Source organism: Artemia franciscana, chromosome 1 (genome assembly GCF_032884065.1).
Source record: "Artemia franciscana chromosome 1, ASM3288406v1, whole genome shotgun sequence".
Classification (NCBI taxonomy): Eukaryota; Metazoa; Arthropoda; class Branchiopoda; order Anostraca; family Artemiidae; genus Artemia; species Artemia franciscana.
In genome coordinates this window covers 69,656,257-69,678,957 of record NC_088863.1, presented here as the reverse complement: position 1 = coordinate 69,678,957, position 22,701 = coordinate 69,656,257, and the positions used below count along the sequence as shown (strand labels likewise).

Sequence of the window (22,701 nt, the reverse complement as noted above, 5' to 3'; positions counted from 1 at the left end):
TTTTCTGATAGGGAAAAGGGGATTTCCAGGGATAATCGGTATGTCTAAAGACATACCTACAGACAGACATTATAGAGCACATGGTACGTCAGACATGGTATGTCTAGAGACATTATAGAGCACAATGGTTTTCCTGGCAAATATCCCGCCAAACTTGGAAAACCTAGTCAGGAAGGTACCTAATGCTTACTCAAAAGGAATTTGCATTCTGTGGAATGTAAAAACAGTATTTAACTTCAGTTTGTATCAAGACTAGATGTTCAACTAGATAGATAAAACTGGTTCTTATTTTTCAGAATATTATATATTTGCAGAATATTATTTTGCCCAGCAGAAAATTTAATAATTCATATCTTTAATAAACAATCCACCTAGTTAGAATCAAATAGTCCAGGCTAGAACAAGAATATCCAACTAGATGAAAAGGAGGTAATTTTTGGTCAAAGCAGGAATACCCGACTAGAAGGATACTAAGGTCTCAGTCTAATTGTAGTGATACTGAAGAGTCAGATGATGGTAAACGGGTAAGAAAGGAAGGAGAACTAGCCAAGACAAAAAGAATGCGCAGAAAGAAAAGAAAAAAAGAATCCCTTTAATTTTGCGAAATTTTACAACGCAAATTAAGAAAAATACGCTCTTTTCTGTGGTGAATAGAAACCTATAAAATCATACACAGAAAAAGCTTTCTGCATTGCCTGCAAGAAAAAGTTTGTGTCTGGAAAGTTAGAGCTAACTAAACAGGTAATGTATGAAAAAGTTCCAGGACTTCGAAAACTTTAATCATTTAAAAAACTTTGTGGACTGGGAGAAGGCCTACAGATCTAGCAGTAAACTTAATTTAATGATAACGAGCAGTCACCAGCTTGGAGTCACAAAAGGATATATACTAGGATTATAGCGGAAAACAAGCTCTCTTTGGTTTTAGTTGAAGATTTAGTGTCAGCGGTCGAAGCTTTTCTGCACAAAACTGTTTTGACAGTTTAGACAGTTTAAAACTTATGAAGAAAAAAGCATTTAATGTCACGTGACATGGCCAAGTACGGTGCTATAAAGACATTCTCGCTACAAAAATAAAAGCGACTGCTCTCTTTGCGATTATTGATGAAACCACATATATTAACAACGTCAAACAGGTAGATGTATAATTTTTTGCTCGTAATTAGGTCTAATCGATACAATCAAATATGAAGATGAATGAGCGAAAGTTATAACATGGTTAAGCAGTGTTCACTGAATATTTCGGTACCACTGATTGATCTTGTGGTTTTTGCTCGAATACAATGAGCTCGATATGGCCAATGTAGACTCAGTTTCATTATTGTTTAAGATACATTTTTCCTGGACAGTTGCTGTTAAGTATGCTGTACATATCATCTATATGCCTAACATGCATTTGAAAATCCCAGTTAGCAGAGAAAATCTCTGTAGGACGGTCTACTCTCATCTCAGCATGAATGCGAGGCGGAAAAGAACTCTGAAGGTTTTATAAGCATGTTGACACCTCTAACTTCATGCACCAAGAAGGACAAAGAAGCTGACTTTCACCAAGGTTGAAAGCCTCAAAGCTGGATTCAACCATTGTGATTTTTGCACAGCCAACTCATGGTCATGGTTAGGTCTTTAGCCTTTCTATCTGATGGAAACAGTACATGAGTTTGTTTTTAATTCACTCGGGCTGTTGAACGACTTTAATTGTGACTTCCTGGCCATGTATGGCTTGGTTTTAATTAATGAGGGAAAAAGTAGAAGAACTAGACAAAGCATTTGCCAGTAACTTTTTGAGCCTATCATGTATAGAATCATTTCATGGATTAATTTTATTGGATGAGAGAAGAAGTAGAAAAACTAGTCAGAGCCTTTACCGGTAACTTTGTGAGCCTATCTTACATAGAATCATTTCACGGATTGATTTTATTGGATGAGAGAAGAAGTAGAATAACAAGTCAGAATAACAAGTTGAATAACAATAACACCGGTAACTTTGTGAGCCTATGTTATATAGAATAATTTTAGGGATTGATTTTATTGGGTGAGAGAAGAAGTAGAAGAAGTAGTCAGAGTCTTTACCTGTAACTTTTTGAGCCTATCTTATATGGAAGCATTTCATGGATTGATTTTATTGGATGAGAGAAGAAGTAGAGGAACAAGTCAGAATAACATGTAGAATAATAATAATAGCGGCAACTTTGTGAGCCTATCTTATATAAAATCATTTCATGGATTGATTTTATTGGATGAGAGAAGAAGTAGAATAACAATAAAACCGGTAACTTTGTGAGTCTATCTTATATAAAATCATTTCATGGATTGATTTTATTGAATGAGAGAAGAAGCAGAATAACAAGTCAGAATAACAATAACACCGGTAACTTTGTGAGCCTATCTTATATAGAATAATTTCATGGATTGATTTTATTGGGTGAGAGAAGAAGTACAAGAAGTAGTCAGAGTCTTTACCGGTAACTTTTTGACCCTATCTTATATAGAAGCATTTCATGGATTGATTTTATTGGATGAGAGAAGAAGTAGAAGAACTAGACAGAGTAACTGACAAAGTTACCAGCCGGTAACTTTGTGAGCATATCTTGTATAGAAGCATTCCAAGTGCAATGAATATTATTAAAAAAAAGGGAATCTGAATAATCCACATAAAGAAGTATACTTGGCTATCGAATCATGTAAAGCATTCGTAATAATTTGTATGTAGCAAACACCCAAATGAAAGCATAATTCTATTTTGAAGATCTTGTTTTGAATTTATCAGGCTCAAGTTCAAGATCTAATTTTTCAACTTGCCCACCCTCTTAGCAGCATATAGGTCCACATGGAGGAACAAAGTTGCTATGGTGTCTGCAACCACATAGAATGTGGCAGGAGTGGTAAGTTCAGTAAGTCAAGGTGTTGGTGCGAAAAATTTGCCAGAGACCTGGTTTTATGATTCTATCAGCTCATCTCAACAATTTAGCATGTCCCGATGGAATAAAGTAAAGGGCGATGGGAATCGGAAACATCAAGCCGTGGTTGACATCTTAGAAAATTTGAATTATAAAAACGCGTCGGCTAAAGAATATTGATGACACGTTTTAAGCCAAAAGGGTTAGGCTGGATATGTTCGTTTCCCTCATCTCAGTAAATCTTCCCTTTGGAAATTTTGTGGCCAAGACATTATTTTGTGAGTTGAAAATCATCAACATTAACAATTGCAACCGTCATGAGCAACCAGTGACTCCTTGTCCGTTGCAGTGAAAATACGGATGGTAATCACCTCTGCCATGTGAACTTTTCACATAGAAAAAAGCTAAAATTGTAAAAGCGAATTCTACCTTAGAAGAGGCAGCTTCACTAATGGCTCATTGCTAGCTTTCTTGTGAATAGCTAATTCATTAACAAATGAAACAAAACATTCATCAAAAGTCCTTGTAAGTTTCAACAATAACATGTGGATAAATCATAGGCTGGTCTGCCACTACTTAGAGCTGCCACTACTGTGACAAGGACTAAGTGAACTCCCGTTCACACAAGTTTTTCGAAAGAGACTCATTATGAGCGGGAAAACCTGTAACCAAGCACTACCATGACTGCACGTAAGACCCTGTGAACTGTCACTAATTAAACTTCTAGTTAGTAAAATAGTATCTGTGTCCAGACAAGAAATGAAGGGCAAGGTTGTATATTTTGAAACCCTACTTCGGCGATTTTTAATTTGAAGAAGTTGATTAATAGTCAATAATGACTAACATAAACTTTTATTCTCCTGTTTGGTTTTCTTCATTGGTGATAGTTCACTTTGGGCTTCTGCGTTTTTACACCTGTAACTATCTCTGAGAATGGGCAAGCAATTTTCGTTCATGCAAGTCCAACCACGAGACCATTTGAATTGAAATACATGGAGCCTAAGACTACCTGTGACTAAGTCTAAAGGCTCAAGTATACAGGGCGAGCTTACAAGCGACAAGCTATCTTTTCTACATGCAGTCGGTAAGCTAGTCTGGTGTAATCGAATCACTCGCTCAATTGGCTGCTTGTTGAACACGCTCTGAAAAAAATTGAACTGCGGGAAAATCACCGGGTCTTGAGACAGCTAGCTTGTAACTAGCCACGATTGATAACATCAGCTTGTGGTCTAGTTGTTATTATTATTTATCCTTAAGATATTTGACGATGATGTCGGAAGCATTATTATATTGTCAATGAAATTAGGTGCTAGCAAATAGACTACCAATAAAAATGTGATTGTTGCTCAGTTTCAAGTTCATAACGTTACGATTGTCTTCTATTTATTTGTTTTACATTTTAAGTTCATACTCTTTACCTATATTTTATAGTTTAAATTTATAATTTAAAAAATTTGCTTAGTTTTTCTTTACATTTTATTCTTAGTTTTAAAGAATAAAATAAAAAAAACCTTTATCAGCTAATTTTTAAGATGACATGTCAAAGATAGCGGTCCTAGCCGAGTGGTTAGCACGCTAAACTTGACTTCTTTGTCCACGAGGACGGAGGTTCAAGTCCTGGTGTCTTTGGTTATTTGGTTTTGAAACAGATGAGTGACGTGACTCTTTAAGGTCGGCCAGAGTCAACCCAGCTCTAAATTGGTACCTGGAGAAACATGGGCAAGCTAAACAGGAAGGGTATTCAAAAGCACATGACTACTGCCCCCCCCCCATTTCACTTCCTGGCTGAAGGGTCATGAAGCTGAAATCAGTCCCGCCGGTAGGGATTGTGAAGTTCAATACCTTATTGTCTACCTTACTTTTACAATATCAAACATTGCTTACAAAAAAACAAAAACAAAGTATTACAGTTGATTCAAGGGCATCGGGGTAACTCCAAACGACATTACGTGGTTTTCACACGGCAGCTAATTGGCCTCAGGACAAATTGGAAATTTTGTGAGTAGTTGACTAGTAGGGTACTCGTGTTTTTTTTTATATATATAGCTTGTAAACTTGGCCGTGTATTTGAGGTTTAAGTCTTGTGACAGTAGTTGCTTGGCTTGTGGATGAAAAAGTAAGGGCACTTTTTAGCAGTGTAGAAAGTTGTGCGGTGTAGAGAATCTCTATTCGGGATAGGAGACAGATATAGCAATGCAGTCAGCAATATAAGCAGTGCAGTGCCTTTCAGAAAGGTTCATTTTTGTAAAACACTATTTTCTGTCATAGCAAACTAGGTGAGGTCATAAATATCAGTTCTAGTCGGTCATCCTAAATTATTTCACGAACGTTTTTCAATTTGAAAATATTAACCCATCTGTATAGATAAAACCTATGATCACCCTCATGCAAAAAACCACACTATTTTCCACGTCATGTAATTGTATCTGAGATACACACGGAAGAAAATTTTGAGAGATTTTGATAAACAGGAAGTAGAAACGCTGTAATCTTTTCTAATTTTTTATTATGCTGGGTGTTCCTTTCCTGTTAAACCTGGCAGATGGGGACAAAACCCCTAGGACTGAATGTTGGTTGTGTTCAAGAGATTGTCGGATAAACTTGCAGAAAGTGTGTGACACTGAAATTTTTTAAACTAAATTCAGTAAAGAATATACCTGCTTTTACTATTTTTTTTTTCATAACGTTTTAGTACTGTCATAGTTGGCTTGTTTTTGGCTATCAAACGAAGGTAATCTAGGTACCGACACCTTTTGTGAATTGGGTACAAAAACCTCAAGTGTTCACAATTGGTTTTCATTTCAACACCATTATGAAAAATAATTACTTAAAATGAAATGAGAAAAGCTTCGCGTTAATCAATGCTGAATTAACACAAGCTCCAAAAGTTGTCACCATGCTACTTCAATGTTTAAGCAAGGATTCTGAACTTATTTTTCAACGTTAAAAGTGATACTATATATTCACATATCCAGAGAGATATGTAAAGTCCTTGTTAATATACTGCTTTTTCTCAACGGTTGCCACCATGTCAAATCAGTGTTTAAGCTATTAATTTTTGGAGTTGCTGAAGCCGTGGAAGCTGCTACCGTGTTACTTCAGCGCTTAAGTGAACAGTTCCAAAATGATTCCAAGTGGTGATACCATATCCAAAGAAATATATGTTCGTCAGGTAAGTCTACATTTTTTTTAAAACCTTTATGACTGTTTAGCTTTTCCGCTTTTTGAAAGTTGAAATGTCTCAAAAATCAAATGTAAAAAATAAGTTGGTAAAATCTCAAATTGGGCTATATATCTGTCCCATGTATTAGAAATATACTGCCTTATGTTTACTGTGAACTTTATATTAATGGTATTTTCGATGTTTTTTATTTCAATTTATCAATGACTGGCTCTCGTTTTGATACTGGAAAGGATATATCATGTTTAGTTAGTAGACAAGTTCGGGATATGCTGGGGGAACTTTCCATCGAGGAATTTGTCATGGGGGAAGAATATTTCCGTGAAGGGAGCGCAGGATTTACTAGCATTATTAAGAAAAAAACAATGAAAAAATAATATGAATTTTTTTCAGCTGGAAGTAAGGTGGAGCATTAAAAATTAAAATGAACAGAAATTATTACTCATATGAGGGGCTCACCTCCTCCTAATACCTTTCTCTTTACGCTAAATTATTTTTAATAATTTCAACTATTTATTCTAAGGCTTTTGTGTTCAGGGGCCATTCTTAATAAATTGGGACAAAATTTAAGCTTTAGTGTAAAGAGCGAGGTACTGACGAGGGGGTGAACCCCCTCATATATGTAATAAAAACATGAGAATACAAAAGTTCTTTACGTAAGCTAATTTATAAGTTACGTATATCTTTTGCTAATAAAAAGATTCGTAAAAAATTAAAAGTTCTAGTTGCCTTTTTAAGTAACCAAAAAATCGGAGGGCAACTAGGCTCCCTCTCCCGCCCTTTTTTTCTCAAAATCATTCAATCAAAATTGTGAGAAAGCCATTTAGCCAAAAAAATAAATATGCAAATTTCGTTTTAATTATTCCTCTGCCGAGAGCCAGAGTCAAAATATGCATTGACTCAAAAACGTTCAGAAATTAAATATAAAAAAAACAAGTTTTAAACTGAAAATAAGGAGCGACATTAAAACTTAAAACGAACAGAAATTACTTCATATATGAAAAGGGCTGCTTCCTCATCAACGCCCCACTCTTTACCCTAAAGTTTTTTACTGTTTTAAAAAGAAAGAGTCAAATTTTAGCGTAAAGAGACGGGCGTTGATGAGGAAGCAACCCCTTTCATATACGAAGTAATTTCTGTTCGTTTTCAGTTTTAATGTCGCTCCTTACTTTCAGTTGAAAAACTTGTCTTTTTTATTTAATAAAACCCACGGAACGGGTTAGCAAGTAGTTTTATTTGACAATATTTTTCGTTTAAAAGCTTAGGAATGATTGACTGGCTAAATAAAATGCAGAAAAAGAAATCGCAAGGACAAACCATGGCAATCAAGCACAACTTTTTTTTAACACGGACCCAACGGTAATTCCTCTTTCTCTCTTTGCCATGCCGTAAAAAAAATTAGATAAATAGATCGAGCTTAAATGCCCGCCCCTGAATTACTCATGTACATTAGCCAATGAGATTTTTCATCCCACTTGTTTATTTTGTACGATTACTCAATGTTTACCTTTTTTTTATTCTACTGTTGACATGCATTTACGTCATTGCATTGCACATCATCAATCCTTATAAGCGTAGGCTACATGTTAATTTTCTTCATTGCCCTGAAGACATTTTTCATGCTTCCCAAAGATTACTAGTTGAGTCAGAAAAGCAAAAATTTAACTTCTGGTAGTTTGGATAGATTTTAACATTATCTATTAGTGTAGTGAACAAGAATAGGTAGAAAGAAGAATAAACGATATCCTAAGCCCCCACAGTAAATTACCTATTGCTGTCTGTGAGTGAGTATATGACATGTTTATTGTCTTTGCTTTTGCTTTGTTAGTTATCTCGATTAAACTTTCCGTAAAGTAGTTAAAGTAAATTTTTATTTAATTGGAAAGATTACTTCCTTAATTAGCCTGACAGTCTGTGTATCAAAAAGGGTTGGAGTTAGTTTTTACTGTAATCTATTTGAACGTGTACCAGCCGTTTGAAAAATAATATTTGAAACAGTGGTGCGAGTGGGAGGGGGGTTGTCTGCCTAGATTTTTTGTCCGTCTCGATCGCGAAAAATGTCTTTTTTTGATTTTTGGTATTAAAAATACCTGTTTTGTTGTTTTCATTGAAAAATTGAGAAGCATGAAAACTGCGCCCTTACTATGTTTAGGAAAATATAGTTTGCGCAACCCTTATGCCAACCCTTAATTAATAAATTAATTAATTAATTAATAAGGTATTGATGCGCCCTTATGCCAACCAGCATCCACATTATGTGCTTCGATTCTGTTCAAAACCCTCTCAACATTTCCAGAAAATAGTTGCAAGTAAAAGTAGTCGTAGTTGCAAGTAGCTGCAGTCACTGTCGTGAGTAGTGGCAGTTGCGAGTAGTCGTATTCGAAGTCGCAATCAGTTACAATTGCAAGTAGTCCCCGCTGCAATTAATTTTAGTCGCAGTCAGTTGCGCGCAGTAGCAGCCACAGTAGTCGTAGTTGTAGTCACAGTAGAAGTAGAAGTTGCCCTGAAAGTTTCAAGGTGATGCTACCCGTCCCTAAGATATTATGGATACTCCTTTTTAGTTATTTGGATGCATGTAGTGTCTTTTTATTTAGTTCAGTATACCACTAAACATTCTCCGGAATTTCGTCTCAATCCTCTTAGCCTTTTCAGACAAACACGCGATACCTCCTTCTTCCAATGGAATACCTTCTCCATACATTAAATACCTCCTTTTTCTCAATAGAAATCCTATATGTAAAATATGGTAAAATTACAAAAATTTATATTTCTGGTCGCGGGGGCTCTGTTGGGCATGGCATTAGGGGGGCAGCAGAGACGTAATTGTTAGACCTTTTGAATATTTTGAACAAAAGGGTTCGAACAAAATTTCCTCTTTTCTCATTGACGAACCTTGTATATAAACAGTGGGCAACATGCATAGTTTACAGGCCTTGCTCTCGGGGCTTTGGTGGGTTATGTCATCCCTGAAGGCATAGTTTGATTTTTGTATTATTTTGAACAAGATAAAAATTTCAAAATTTTTATTGTATGCATTTGGGGGAGGGCAGCTAAAAAAGTATGGGGGAGGGATTTGTTGCCCTCATATCACTTTTGAGTATCATCCTCGGCATACCCTGAAAGATTCAACTTATTGTCCTCAGCCGTTCTTGAGATATTGAAGAATTTTTTTTTATACTTAAAGGGAGGCTTTGTATACGTTGGGATAAAGGAGGAGTGTTCATGGCTGTGTTGGCCCCAGGTGGCTTGGTGCTGCAGTGAGCTGTTAGTAGTAGAAGTAATAGTGGTAGTAGTCGTTTTAAGTTGGTATGAATTGACGCTTTGCCGGAAAATTTCTTAGCACAATGAATATTCTGCTATCGCTTGTTTGAGGTTTTGGCTGATAAATATATAATAAGAATAACTACTTTTATTACCAATAAAAACTTAAGAATATTACACTGTGGAGTACAATGAAAAAGAAACGATAAAACAATCACAATGCACAACAATTCATACAATTGCATTGAAAAAACTGAGATTCCGATAAAGTGAATTACGAAAAGTTACCGACCGCTGCGATACGGTAAGATTCGGGTCAACTATTGTATATATACGGGTAATCATTCTATTCCGAGCCCAAATAGCCCAGTTCTCAGAACTTGTTCAATTTGGCAATGTCTAAGCAAATTCTTGAAAATCACTTTTCTTCGCTGGATACTATTGAAAACTCTAGTCAAAACTTTCAAGTTACAAGGGAAACTATGTCTTCAAATTTTTATCTGGTCATTTTCGATCGTGAAAATTTTTCTCACTCTTCTTTAATTTTTTATTTTTAGTTATTGGGATTTCGAAAATGGATGAAGCGTTGGCGCTAAGGAAAATCGATCATCTCTTTAGTGATTTAAAATCTGACCTGGCTCAGCACGGGAGAATAGAAAAGCGACTGTTTTTGGGGGGAACGATTGATATGCCCAAGCAAGACTGTCTTCTCCACCATTTTAATAACAATTCCAGCGTGAGTAGTCTTTCAACATTATAAAAAAAACACTTATAAAGAGTTACTATATGTTTGCCACCAGGACCACATCCTGCATTTTGGTTTGGAGCATTACCAAAAGATTATTCGCTGATTGATTTCGTCTAGCTTTCTTCAGTAATATTGGGGTTGTAACTGCTTAGTCTCTGTTTTTCATAATTTTATAATTTGACAAATTTGCAAATTTTTGTTTTTGAAATCACAGGGATGATATACCGTTTGGTATTTTTTAAGACCAGTATCGTTAATACCAAATAGTTTTCTGGGAGGGGGAGTGGGGGTTGAGTAAGATAATATACTCCCTTCTTATCCCAAGATATGGTATATTTATTTACCGTTACATATATGATGCAAATCGGTTCTGAGTTGTAGGCTAATGGACGATTTCCCTTTCTGTATTCCAGACTGTATTTATTCAAAAATACAATATTGGGATGTCCTTTTTGTCTTATTGAATTTACACTGAGAAGAAATGTAACAGCAAAAGCTATTAGTAATAATTTAATAATATTTAAGAGAAATGTAATCATTGTGAAAATTTTTTGTTCTAACAAGTAAAATGTTAATTAACGTTACTACACGAAATTCGTAAAATATCGTTAAACTGAATGACATCTGATGATGACATGTGAAAGCACTAAACTAGAATTGACGCTATTTGCACACAAAACTGTGAGACAACATTATTTAATACTAGCTGTTGGGGTGGCGCTTCGCGCCACCCCAACACCTAGTTGGTGGGGGCGCTTTGCGCCCCTCCCAAGCCCCCCCGTCGCGCGTAAGTCGTTACGCGCCATATTTATTACGCGCCATTGTAGTCGTGTCCCTGTGTCCCACCTGTGAATATAGATAGATATGTATATGTTTTTAACTACGTAAAACTTGCGAATATACAACATTCTTCGCTGTCCCATTGTCTGTGCATATAAATAGATTGTCAGGTTTACTGACTCTTGAACATGCAACATATTATTGTCCATGGGAAAACAATCCGTATTCAGATCTATACCTCATTATTCTAATGATTGCCCTTGAGCTTTGTTGATGGTGATTGCTAATCGAACATTCCCTGTGTCTCCGTCGTCATTTATATATCCCCCTGTGCCCCGGGCGTCCCCGTTGTAGTTGTGTCCCTGTGTCCCGGTCGTCATTTATATTCCCTGTGTCCCGGTCGTCATTTGTGTCCCGGTGTCCCAGTCTGTAATTTCTCTTTGAGTGTCCCGTACGTCATTTATATTCCCTGTGTCCCGGTGTCCCGGTCGTCATTTGAGTCCCGGTGTCTCGGTCTGTAATTTCTCTTCGAACATTCCCTGTGTCCCGGTCGTCATTTATATATCCCCCCTGTGCCCCCGGCGTCCCCGTTGTAGTTGTGTCCCTTTATCCCGGTCGTCATTTATATTCCCTGTGTTCCGGTCGTGATTTGTGTCCCGGTGTCCCAGTCTGTAATTTCTCTTTGAGTGTCCCGGTCGTCATTTATATTCCCTGTGTCCTGGTGTCCCGGTCGTCATTTTTGTCCCGGTCTGTAATTTCATCAGTTGACAAACATGACGTCAGTCGACAAAACAACTTCATGACGACATACAGCTCAATCCTTATAATGACGTCAGTCGACAGACACACAAACAAACAACTTATTTTTATATATATATAGATAGTGGACAAAAAATGTATGCTCCTAAAGAAGGTCCTTGACGGTCAATTATTTTGTTCAAAAGCTTCTTTCAACTGACCACTCAAGCAGGTTTAACTGTCGAGGAGTTTCTATTCTGCTTGAATCAACCAATTGACCTGTCCATTTTGATCAAGCATTGTGTCAGTCACACGCCAACAACCATGGAGGACACTGGCTTCCCTCAAAACACGGAAATTCAAAAATCTGAACACGAGTTTATTTTCTACTGATAGTTTTCATACCCGCTTCTGGTCTTCCAAATCCATAGCCGAATTTCGGTAAGTAATGTGATGGAAAGTCTCGGGGTTTCAGCATTCGCTTTGTGTATATTTGTTCCTTTCTTCTGTATGTTATGGTTAACAAACCTTAATAAAAAAAAAAAAAAAAAATATTAACCATCTTCGTTCATTGTTCTGAAGTTCCTGTATTGATATGGTTCAGTATAGTGCAGAACTTTAAGGAAATGATTTTGAGTGAAGTGATATATCACTTTCTTCAACTGCTCGAACTAACAACGTTTCCTTTTTTACGTTAAGTACAACTAAAGCCATGGCAAGACAGGTCAGCTCTGCGTTAGAATGCATTACAGAGATATTTCATAGCTGACACTTCCCGATCTGAATCGAAAACTGAATTGAAATTGATTTTCGATCAAGATTGAAAACTTGATTGAAACATAAATGAAACACATATCAGTCGATTGACGCAATCGCTTGATCAAGCCGCTTGACCGTATATGGTCTACTAAATACATGCTCTTTAATATTGGGTGTTACATGGGGAAAGAAAGACATGAAGAAATTAAGAAAAAAAGAAGACCTGTTGCTGAATCCTGCTTTCTTCATCCACAGAATCGAGAAACTCATTTTGGAGAACCAAACATTATCTAAAATAGAGCTAGTTAGGGCTATCTTGGCACACCTTATTATATTTAATGGCAACATTTATTATGATGCTAATCAATTGCTTGTTTCATTGCATCCACTCACCCGTCTCACTTTGTGTCCTTGTTTCTGAAGGTGATAAGATACAAAACTCCCTTTTCTTGTCAACAACTTCGAAGTTATTAAAAAATACTTTTTTAATTATATAAAACGAACATAAATTAGTTTGCAAGTATTTTTTTTTTAATTTTGAGCAGTTGGATTTTTTCTCCCGTGAAAACATAAAAAAAGGTACTTTCAAAACTCCCTTCTTTCAACTTGTAGGAGTGACGTGAAAAATGCTTAGACATACATACCTAGAAAATACTCTTTGTCATACAGTTATTTTTCGATGTTGCACATCTACTTATTTCCTCGAACCGATCCGTCGATTTCAAGCCGCAAGGTTCTAGATATGCTCAAACTATCCTTCTGTTAAGGTCAAAGTGTAATTTAGTATTCAAAATGTTTTCCAAATAATTCAAGTGTTCGTTAGTACAACGTATGACATGTACAGAAATCAGAAGTAAGTTTGCTTTTGTCCAATGTTGTAAAAAAAAAACAAAAAAACAAACACACGTAATAAAAGAAAGGACTTTCGGGCCCTTTTATCTTTTTAACAATCTGCGTTCAATTCATGGACTGCGGTCTCTCAAATTAGCTGAGGGGAGGGTGCTCGAATTTTAACCGGTCACTTTTGTTTTAAGTCAGTTGTCGCTATCCTACGGGTATTGCTAGTAAAACAAAAATATATTCTTTATAAGCCACTATAAAAAAGGTGTAAAGAATGAAAGTATTTAAGTTTTAAAAGTTCACTGTATCACTCAGCCAACACATCTGTGCAATCTCATCCGTATCTACTTATTGGAAACAATACTATTTGCCCCCTTCCATGAAGTTCCAATTTCTTTTAAATCCTTTCTTTTGGCATCTTCCCGCCCCGTTCGGGGGTTTCTTTATGCCGCACATGTATGGCCGAAACGCACCGTCTTTCTTTTGTTAAAGCCTTAGCCTATAAGGTACACACCCGGCCTATTGTTTTATCAAATAAAAAAACTTTTTTTTTTTAACTGAAAGTAAAGAGTGGCATTAAAACTTAAAACGAACAGAAATTACTCCGTATATGTAAGGGGATTTTCCTCCTCAACGCCCCGCTCTTTACGCTAAAGTTTGACTCTTTCTCAACTCTGCTTATTAAAATAGTAAAAAACTGTTATCTAGTTTCTGAAGTGCATCTGATTCGGGTCAACTATTACATATCTACGGGTAATCATTCTATTCCGAGCTCAAATACGCCCAGTTCTCAGAACTTGTTCTGTCTAAGCAAATTCTTGCGGAAAATATACACATGGAAAACGACTGTGGTAGTCTTCTTGAAAATCACTTTTCTTCGCTGGATACTACTGAAAACTCTAGTCAAAACTTTCAAGATACAAGGGAAACTATGTCTTCAAATTTTTATCTGGTTCATTTTCGATCGTGAAGTTCCTTCACGATTCCCATAATGTACGAAAATTTATTCGCTAGAAATATCAATCGCTATCGCAGCCTTAGTCGTAGTAATAGTCACCAGTAGTCGTAGTCGCTAGTACTCGCAGTCAGAAGTAGTAACAGTCACACACATTGCCGTAGCCATAAATACACCCGTATTTATTTCGGGTTGTATATTAAGGGTGTTGTTTGGCTGGTTAATTTAAGTTAAAAAAAAAATTCACGATGAAAGCCCGCTGATTCAGACGCATTCCATACGGCTGGTCAAACTGCAGAATGAATCAATGAATGAACTTTATTATCCGTAAAACAAAGTACGGCAAAAACAAAAACGATAAACAGCAAGAAAAAAATTCAAACTAACAAAAGACAAAATGGCAAGACTTGGTTTTCTGATCTGGACACTAATACATATTTTTCCGTAAGCGACGCGTAGGTCTTCGACCTTTTTAATGAAGATACAAAAATGTGTTTTTCAAGATATGGGGGGGGGGGAGTTAATGCACATAAAAAATTTAGAATCTTCGGGGGAAGGCAATGGACCCTCCCCCACTGATGACACTGATTATACTTTATCTGTATTTTTACTCTGGCTATTATTTTACAACCTTTGTTGGCATAGTGCATTGCTCTGTTTGGCAATACGGTGCCCATGGTTCGATCCAAGCTGCCACAGGGTCTGGAGTAGCTCAGAGATTATGCATTAGCGTGGTATAATTTGGAAAAATAAGGTATTTGTAACTTACGAAAGGGTGACCAGATCTTAATGAAATTTGATATTTAGAAGGATCTTGTGCTTTAAAGCTCTAATTTTAAATTCTGGCCAGATCCTCTGACATTGGGGGGAGTTGGATGGGGAAACTGGAATTCTTGGAAAAAGTGAAAATTGGGGTATTTTTATCTTACGAATAGGTGATCGGATCTTAATGAAATTTGATATTTAGAAGGAATTCATGTCTCAGAGCTTGACTCTCGACTCAAACCAACTCAAAACAAAGTTAATAACGCAAGTCCAGGTTTAATTCCTGGAAATCCTGTATTTCTTGTGTTTGTTGGTTTTCTGGATCTGGACACCGTTGCACGCTGGTTTGCTTTTTAAAAATTATATCAGTTCAGTTTCGGAGCCAAAGCCATAAAAACTTTAATATACTGGGTTTCTTATTATCACGTTTTCTAATTCTTTTGTATTATCTTTTTCTAGGGAAGCGAATCACGTCGTACTTCTTTGCCAGCTAAGAATAACGCGGTAAATTATTTTAGCCTTAGGGGCTGTGATTCATCCTTCGTCAAACGTCGGCATTCTTATTACGAAGGGAAATATAATAACATCAGACATTCATATCTTGAACCCGCTTTTTCCTCTGGCCAAGATAGTTGTATGGACACGAACATCAATCGGGGAACCTCCCTTGATAGTCGCTGCAGGATGAAAGAGAGGAAGACTTGTAAGGATAAGGACAGTGCGAATCTTTATATTGACGGAGACACCGAGGTATCTCTTACCTATTATTATTATTATTGTGAGCACCGTATTGTTTTTCTTTTAATTGGCATTAGCTGCGATGTACTCTCTCGGAGAATGATGATACTGTAAATAAATATATTTAAAACAATGGCAAGACTTGGTGATATGTTAGCACCTGTTCGTAGACTTCGTACAGAGAGGGACTTGGTTTGTAAGCGGACACCCTTAAGCAGAATGAAATTAAAATGGTATAACGGTATTTCACCGCTCAGTGAAAATTTTGTGTATAAAATGTAATTCACTGGAATTGTAGGTGACAGCAGCAGGCACTTTGGTTATAACTTATTTCAAGGTGATGGGAAGGCAACCTCTTTAATGATATATCCAGAAAATGTAAGAAATAATTGGAAAAGTTAAGAAACATCAAGGTTTCGGGATAAGCTGGTTAAAACTGAAATGCATCCCTCCCTCCCCACTTTTATATCTTCCTAGATATAAGGTTTTCAAAATGTGGGAAAAGCGAGAGTTATGTTGATATATTTACTTAACACCCTTGGTGTCGAATAATAGCTACGCTACGTACTTTTGTCACTGAGTCCAGTTCAATAAAGCCTGATTTTATTTTAAAATACATTTTGAATAGTTTATCCTTCATTTTTATGCACTAGAGAGGAAAATTTGAGTCCCTGTCCAAAGTTTAAATTCTGAAAGAACACCATTATTCTGGTATACATATCTTATCGGCTGGACTGTTCGGGACTTCTCCAAATTTGTGATTGTCATATTCCGATTACGAAATTAGGAAAAAACCAGCGTCTTGAACTCTTCGTAATTTCCTTCAATGTTACACGCACAGATGTTTCAAAAATTTAAATTTGGAATATGGTTAGATGGAATATTTCCATAGTAGAGGTAGATTTTCATAATAGCTAGAATTTCACAGCAGCTTGTGAAAGGCATTATTTGAATTCTGATCATGTTCCTGAATTCGCAGTCAGCCCATAAAAAACCTTCAATCTTCAAAAATAAAATGTGTATTTATTTCTCGGAAAAGAAAACACAAAAGGTTCCAAAATTGATAAACTGGAGGTGGATAATCTTAATATTTTGTCGTGTTGGGGAATCTAGGCTTATTCAGGGGAAAGGGACATTGAATTTCAACGAAAGGTCTTGACCTTTTACTCTGCTTACGATTGAGTCAAGAATTGATTTTACAATACATAAATGGAAAAGGGGAATATCAATTATACTCTTTTTTTGGAGGGGCTTACTAATTTCACATGAATCTGTCAACCTTTAAAACCTTTAAAGACCTTTAAAAAATTTAAGGTATAATAACTACTCATAGACGTATTTTAAAGCATTAAAATGGTGGTTTTTTCGTTCATCTTACTAAAGATTCAGAAGAGACAACTAGGTTAATCAAGATATTGAATTTTGTGCTATATTTACCATACATTTATATAAATGTATTTACCCTTCCCCTTCTAAGGGCCTTTTACCCTTCGCCCTTGCCGTATCGTTGATGAGGGCTAACAGCCTTAGCCATAGAAACTAGGGAAAAATCACCCTCAAATTGTCAATTTTACCAATAAAACAAAAAAGATCCTTGTGAAAGAATACATAATATTGTGGAGAAAACTAAGGCGTGTAAACTGAGGATTTTATTGATCCTATTTTTTGAGAATTACCTTTCCTCTCCCTTCAAAATTATTCTTTTCTCAGACATTTTCTTCTTTGTGCACTTGATCATTTTTTTACTATGATGACATTTCTTGCTGAAACAATTTTGTAAACAGAGCTTATAGCTATGGACACGAAATTATACCTTGATTCAAGTACTGCCTCAAACAGAAGACAAGTTTCGGTAGCAAGGCCCGTAAGATTTAACAATATGCTCAAATAATACAACAGTAGTAAATTTCGCGGGTATAGATATCCCCATTTGTGGTGTTTTGTAAGTGGAAATCCCCCCCCCACCAATGTTTACAAAATTCTGCTTTTGGTAATGTGCTGTGTGATTCTTTCATCATTTTCCGTAAAATATTTAATATATGTATATTATATAATATTTATTATATGGCGGGGTCTATTCAAAAAGAAAAAAAAATATTTAAATGTAAGGAAATTTCTTTTTGTCGATTTACTTGTTGTTGATAATCTTAAACACCTGCCTTGACAAATCATGTGGAAATTAGTTCCGTTCGTAATTTAAGTAAATTACTTTTGAAGTAACACAGAAATTTTCCCTATTTATGGGGCAAGTTCTATGGGAAGAATCTTTGTTCTTCGCACTAATGATTGTTATGGTTAAGTTTATTTAGTTGCTGCTAAACTAATAATGATTTCTGATTCATTTTTATACATAAAAAAAAGGTGTCTATTATTTGCACTTATCAGCTTAGGAAAAAAGAGTAAGTTTTGTGGGGATGATTCGGGTGGGTAAAAATGCTGAGTTATACCTGCGGGTGTTTTGCAGCAAGGAACTGTTTTTATGTCAATTATCGAACACACTTCCACCACGCCTAGATTGGTTTTGACTCAAAACGTTGCAATCCTCGAACAATGCTCGTTCTAACTTAAGAATTAAATAAAAAAAACAAGTTTTTTGAAATGAAAGTAAGGAGCGACCTTAAAACTTAAAAGGAACAGAAATTACTCCGTATATGAAAGGGGCTTTTCCTCCTCGACGCCCCGCTTTTTACGCTAAAGATTTCTATTGTTTTAAAAAGTAGAGTTGCGAGAAAGAATCAAACTTTAGCGCAAGAGTGGGGTGCCGAGGAGGAAAAGCCCCTTTAATATACGGAGTAATTTCTGTTCGTTTTAAGTTTTAATGTCGCTCCTTACTTTCATTTCAAAAAACTTTTTTTTATTTAATTTCTGAAAGTTTTTGAATTAATGCATGTCTGATTTTGGCTCTCCGTGCATAATTATCAAAATGAAATTTGCATATTAATTCTTTTTTTTGGCTAAATGGCTTTCTCTTAGTTTTGATCAGATGATTTTGAGAAATAAGGAATGGGGAAGGAGGCCTAGTTGCCCTCCAATTTTTCGGTTACTTACAAAGGCAACTAGAACTTTTAATTTTTAACGAACGTTTTTATTAGTAAAAAATATACGTAACTTAAGAATTAACTTACGTAACAAACTTTTATATTCTTATATTTTTGATTATATATATGAGGGGGTTTGTCCCCTCGTTAATACCTCGCTCTTCACACTAAATCTTAAGTTTTCTCCCAATTCTTTAAGAATGACCCCTGAATCAGAAAGGCCGTAGAATAAATAGTTGAAATTACTAAAAATAATTTAGCATAAAGAGCGAAGTATTTATCTCCTCCTAAATACCTCGCTCTTTATGCTAAAGTATTTTTAGAACCCCTCATATGCGTAATATTCTCTGTTCGGTTTAAGTTTTAATGCTTCTCCTTACTTTCAATTGAAAAAACTTTTTCATGTTTATATTTTCATTGTTTTTTTTTTTTAATAATAATGCTAGAAAATCCTGCGCCCTTTTCATTGAATTTCTCTTCCCCCATGAAATATTCTTCCAAGGAAAGATCCTCCCATATAGCCCCCTCCCCCGAAACCCCACACCTAAACCAAAAAAATCCCCCTGAAAACGTCGGTACACTTCCCAATAACCATTACTCTATGTAAACATTGATCAAAGTTTGTAACTTGCAGCCCCTCCCCCAGGGTCTGTGTGTGTGAGGGGGGGGGGGGGGGGGTAAGTCACCCCGAAGACATAGCAATTATGGTTTTCGACTATGCGGAACAAAATGGCTATCTCAAAATTTTGATCCTTTGACTTTGGGAAAAAATGAGCGTGGGAGGGGGGCTAGGTGCCCTCCAATTTTTTTGGTCACTTAAAAAGGGCACTAGAACTTTTCATTTCCGTTAGAATGAGCCCTTTATCAACGCTCTAGGACCACTTGGTCGATATGATGACCCCTGGGGTAAAAAAAAAAACAACAAACAAACAAATAAACATGCACCCGTGATTTTTCTTCTGGCAAAAAATACGAAATCCCACATTTTTGTAGATTGGACCTTGAAATTTTTTTTACAGGATTCTCTGATACGCTGAATGCGATGTTGTGATTTTCGTTAAGATCCTATGACTATTAGGGGGTGTTTCCCCCTATTTTCCAAAATAAGGCAAATTTTCTCAGGCTCATAACTTTTGATGACAAAGACTAAATTTGATGAAACTTATATATTTAAAATCAGCATAAAAATCCGATTCTCTTGATATATCTTTTAGCATCGAAATTCCGTTTTTTAGAGTTTCGTTTACTATTGAGCCAGGTCGCTGCTTACTACAGTTCGTTACCACGAACTGTTTGAAAAATGTTTCGCGTGTTTTAGCCAAATTTTACATAAGCTAATTCTACTAATAACAACTCATCGCAGTGTCAAGCCGCCTGGGGTCAACACAGCTATAACCGCTCCTCCTCCTTAGGGACCCTCCTTTCACATCCTGAATCTAAATGGGGTTTAGGAAATGCAGAACTTGGATCCTAGTCTAGTGAATGTCAGAATGTGTGGCATTTGCTGGATTCTGAAACTGAAGGGCTGCTTTTTGAATTTTCTAAAACTGATTTAAAATTAATATTGACGTTCAAGAGTTTTTAGTTGGTAACATTTCAGCCATCTTCAGGCCAAAATTTTCACCAGATACCAAAAAGTACGATATGCCTTAGTGCGATCTTTTTGTTACTTAAAAGGGTGCCTGTATTTTTAATTTTGGTTCGGCTGGGCACTCAGTATTTCAGAGGCACTGCTTCGACGTATCGCATCTGGAAAAAGAAGAAGAAGAAGGAAACGTGACCATCCATCTTAGGAGGGATAGGAAATTTTAGATTTTGTTTGTTGGGCTTGCAACCTCGGCCTTAGCATTCTCTGATAAGCTGAATTTAATTGTGTTTTTTTCCTTAATATCAATTTCTCTTTTATTGCTCAAAAGAGGTCATGGATTTTGAGATCACGGATTCGATGCTCAAGTCATTCAAGAAAAATTGTTTAATCCATTTTTGGCCTCCTTAATACATCTCCTCTGCGAAAATTTTAGGGGGCGTCATCCCTGCTCCTGTTCATTTCCTTTTTTTCTGCTCCAGTGATCATTTCTGGTCGTTTACTAATTCATCTAAATGAGTATTTTGTGTTTTTGTGCTTGATGTGGATTATCTGTTTTAATTTAGGTTCGTTTTGGGGTTCATTTATTCATTGATAGTAATTTTTGGTAAAAAAAAATTAAGACTTATTTTAATTTTTTATTTCAATCTAACAATTTTTCAAAACTTTATGCTCGTCTTAGGTTTTAATATGACCCTGGATTTTCTGGAGAAAACTTCTTTTCTTGAAAATCTTTTTTTTTTAATTTAATTTCTGCTCGTTTCTATTTGACATAGTTTTATTGCGGGAACCTTTTTTAAGTTTTTCTTACTCAGAATTGAAAAATTGGATTGTAATTTTAATTTTTGGGCAGAATTTGAATATTCAGTCAAAATTTTCGATCTTCAGTTGCTTGCTCAATAGATTTTTAATAAAAGTTTTTAGCTATTCAATTTTGAGTGATGGAAAGGGGGATTACTATTGTTATGAATTAAAAATCTGTCTTTTTTAGTCTCTTACCGGGTCGAAGCCATCTTGAATTCCATCCTGTTGACACACTAGAATAAACAAGTATCTTAATCCACAATTTAATTCAAAGGGCTCTTTACTTTATATTCTGTTGTAGCTGTTTCTTTGTTTAAATAAACATAGGTCAAGGTCATATATTAAATAATTCCTATTTTATTTTGTGACAAAAAGAAAGACGCTGCGAACCAATACAACCAAATTCGTTTCCATATTTTTTTTTTTGTCCTGGAATTTTATTTGAAGTGTCTGCGAGACCTGAAATTTTAAAGTAGATCAGCCTAAAAATCCTTTTTTCTTTTACTTAAGAATCAACATAGCAACATTTCTCTTCCCAAAGTCGCTCTCTTTTTGGTCCTATTCATCAAGGCCACTAACTCTGAAAGTTTCAGGCTAATAGGAGAAAAGCAATATTTGGCCACCATCTTTTTTTCTCTCTTTGGTTTGTTTGTCCCAGCAGATTGCATGCGGACCAGAGACAAAAGAAATTTCAGTCTATTTTGGGTGTGCAGATCAATAATTCTTGCATTGTCTTTGTCTTCATTATGGTCATCTATATGCCCAGTCTGCATCTCCTTTCTGCATGCCCTTTAAGTCCAACTCGAAGTCAATCATAGAAAACAAAATTGTTGGCCCATTTTCAAGGTCCACAGGGATATAACCAACTTTCAAATCATTTTGTTTCAATTGGGGCTATACCTGCCAATATCTGCATACTGTGTAAGATATAAATTGGTAAGTACGTGTTATAGCGACCACACGCAAGTTCTTGATCTGAGTGAAACCATTTTCTCTGTCTGCATTCAGAAATGATTTAACTTAGTCTCAGTGAGATAAACTACTTTGCAGGTAGGCTAAATTTTAAATAAATATTTTATATATAGAGTCGGTTAGGTTAGATATTTAATATAATGTGTTCTGGGTGGCCTGCTTTCCATAACTTTCTGTTTTAGTTTCCATGATTTTGTTGCTTCACCATACATTGGTATTATTGAGTTTAGAATTAAGATTAAGATCCATTAACATTAATCTAACTTCATTTCTTTGGTGTGGTCGCTATACACGTTACTACCTGCAAATTTATCAGAAATGAGAAAGATATTGGCGTGTATTCGAGCCTAACGAACAGATACACTCAAAATTAGTTTCAAATTAGTTTACTGCGAGGTCCATCTGGCCAAAAGCTTGTGAACGTCATTTTCAAGCCCATTGGAAAAACCAAATTTAAGACCTTGTTTTTGTTCCTCCAAATTCTTTTGTCTTGACTGATCAAAAACAAATTCCGAAGTCAAGTAACTAGGCTGAACAGATGGGGTTTAGCTGATTGTAGAAGAGTTTTTTTTTTCTGTTTTTTTTTCTCTACCCAAGGGCTTCCTTAGCCCAATTGTTTACATGTGTGAATTTCGAACTTTAA

General features: G+C 35.8%; 2 protein-coding genes across 3 annotated transcripts in view; both read left to right on the top strand.

Annotated features, from left to right (window-relative positions):
- The window catches only part of LOC136033342 (WD repeat-containing protein 47-like), a 150,249-nt gene that overhangs the window by 65,352 nt on the left and 62,196 nt on the right, over positions 1-22,701 (top strand). The window lies entirely within an intron of this gene.
- LOC136033352 (uncharacterized) lies at positions 7,691-21,395 on the top strand. Its single transcript, XM_065714147.1, has 4 exons — positions 7,691-7,859; positions 9,894-10,072; positions 15,381-15,671; positions 21,274-21,395. Exons 2-4 carry the CDS (start codon positions 9,911-9,913, stop codon positions 21,298-21,300), a joined length of 480 nt encoding a protein of 159 aa, XP_065570219.1. The 5' UTR covers positions 7,691-7,859; positions 9,894-9,910; the 3' UTR covers positions 21,301-21,395.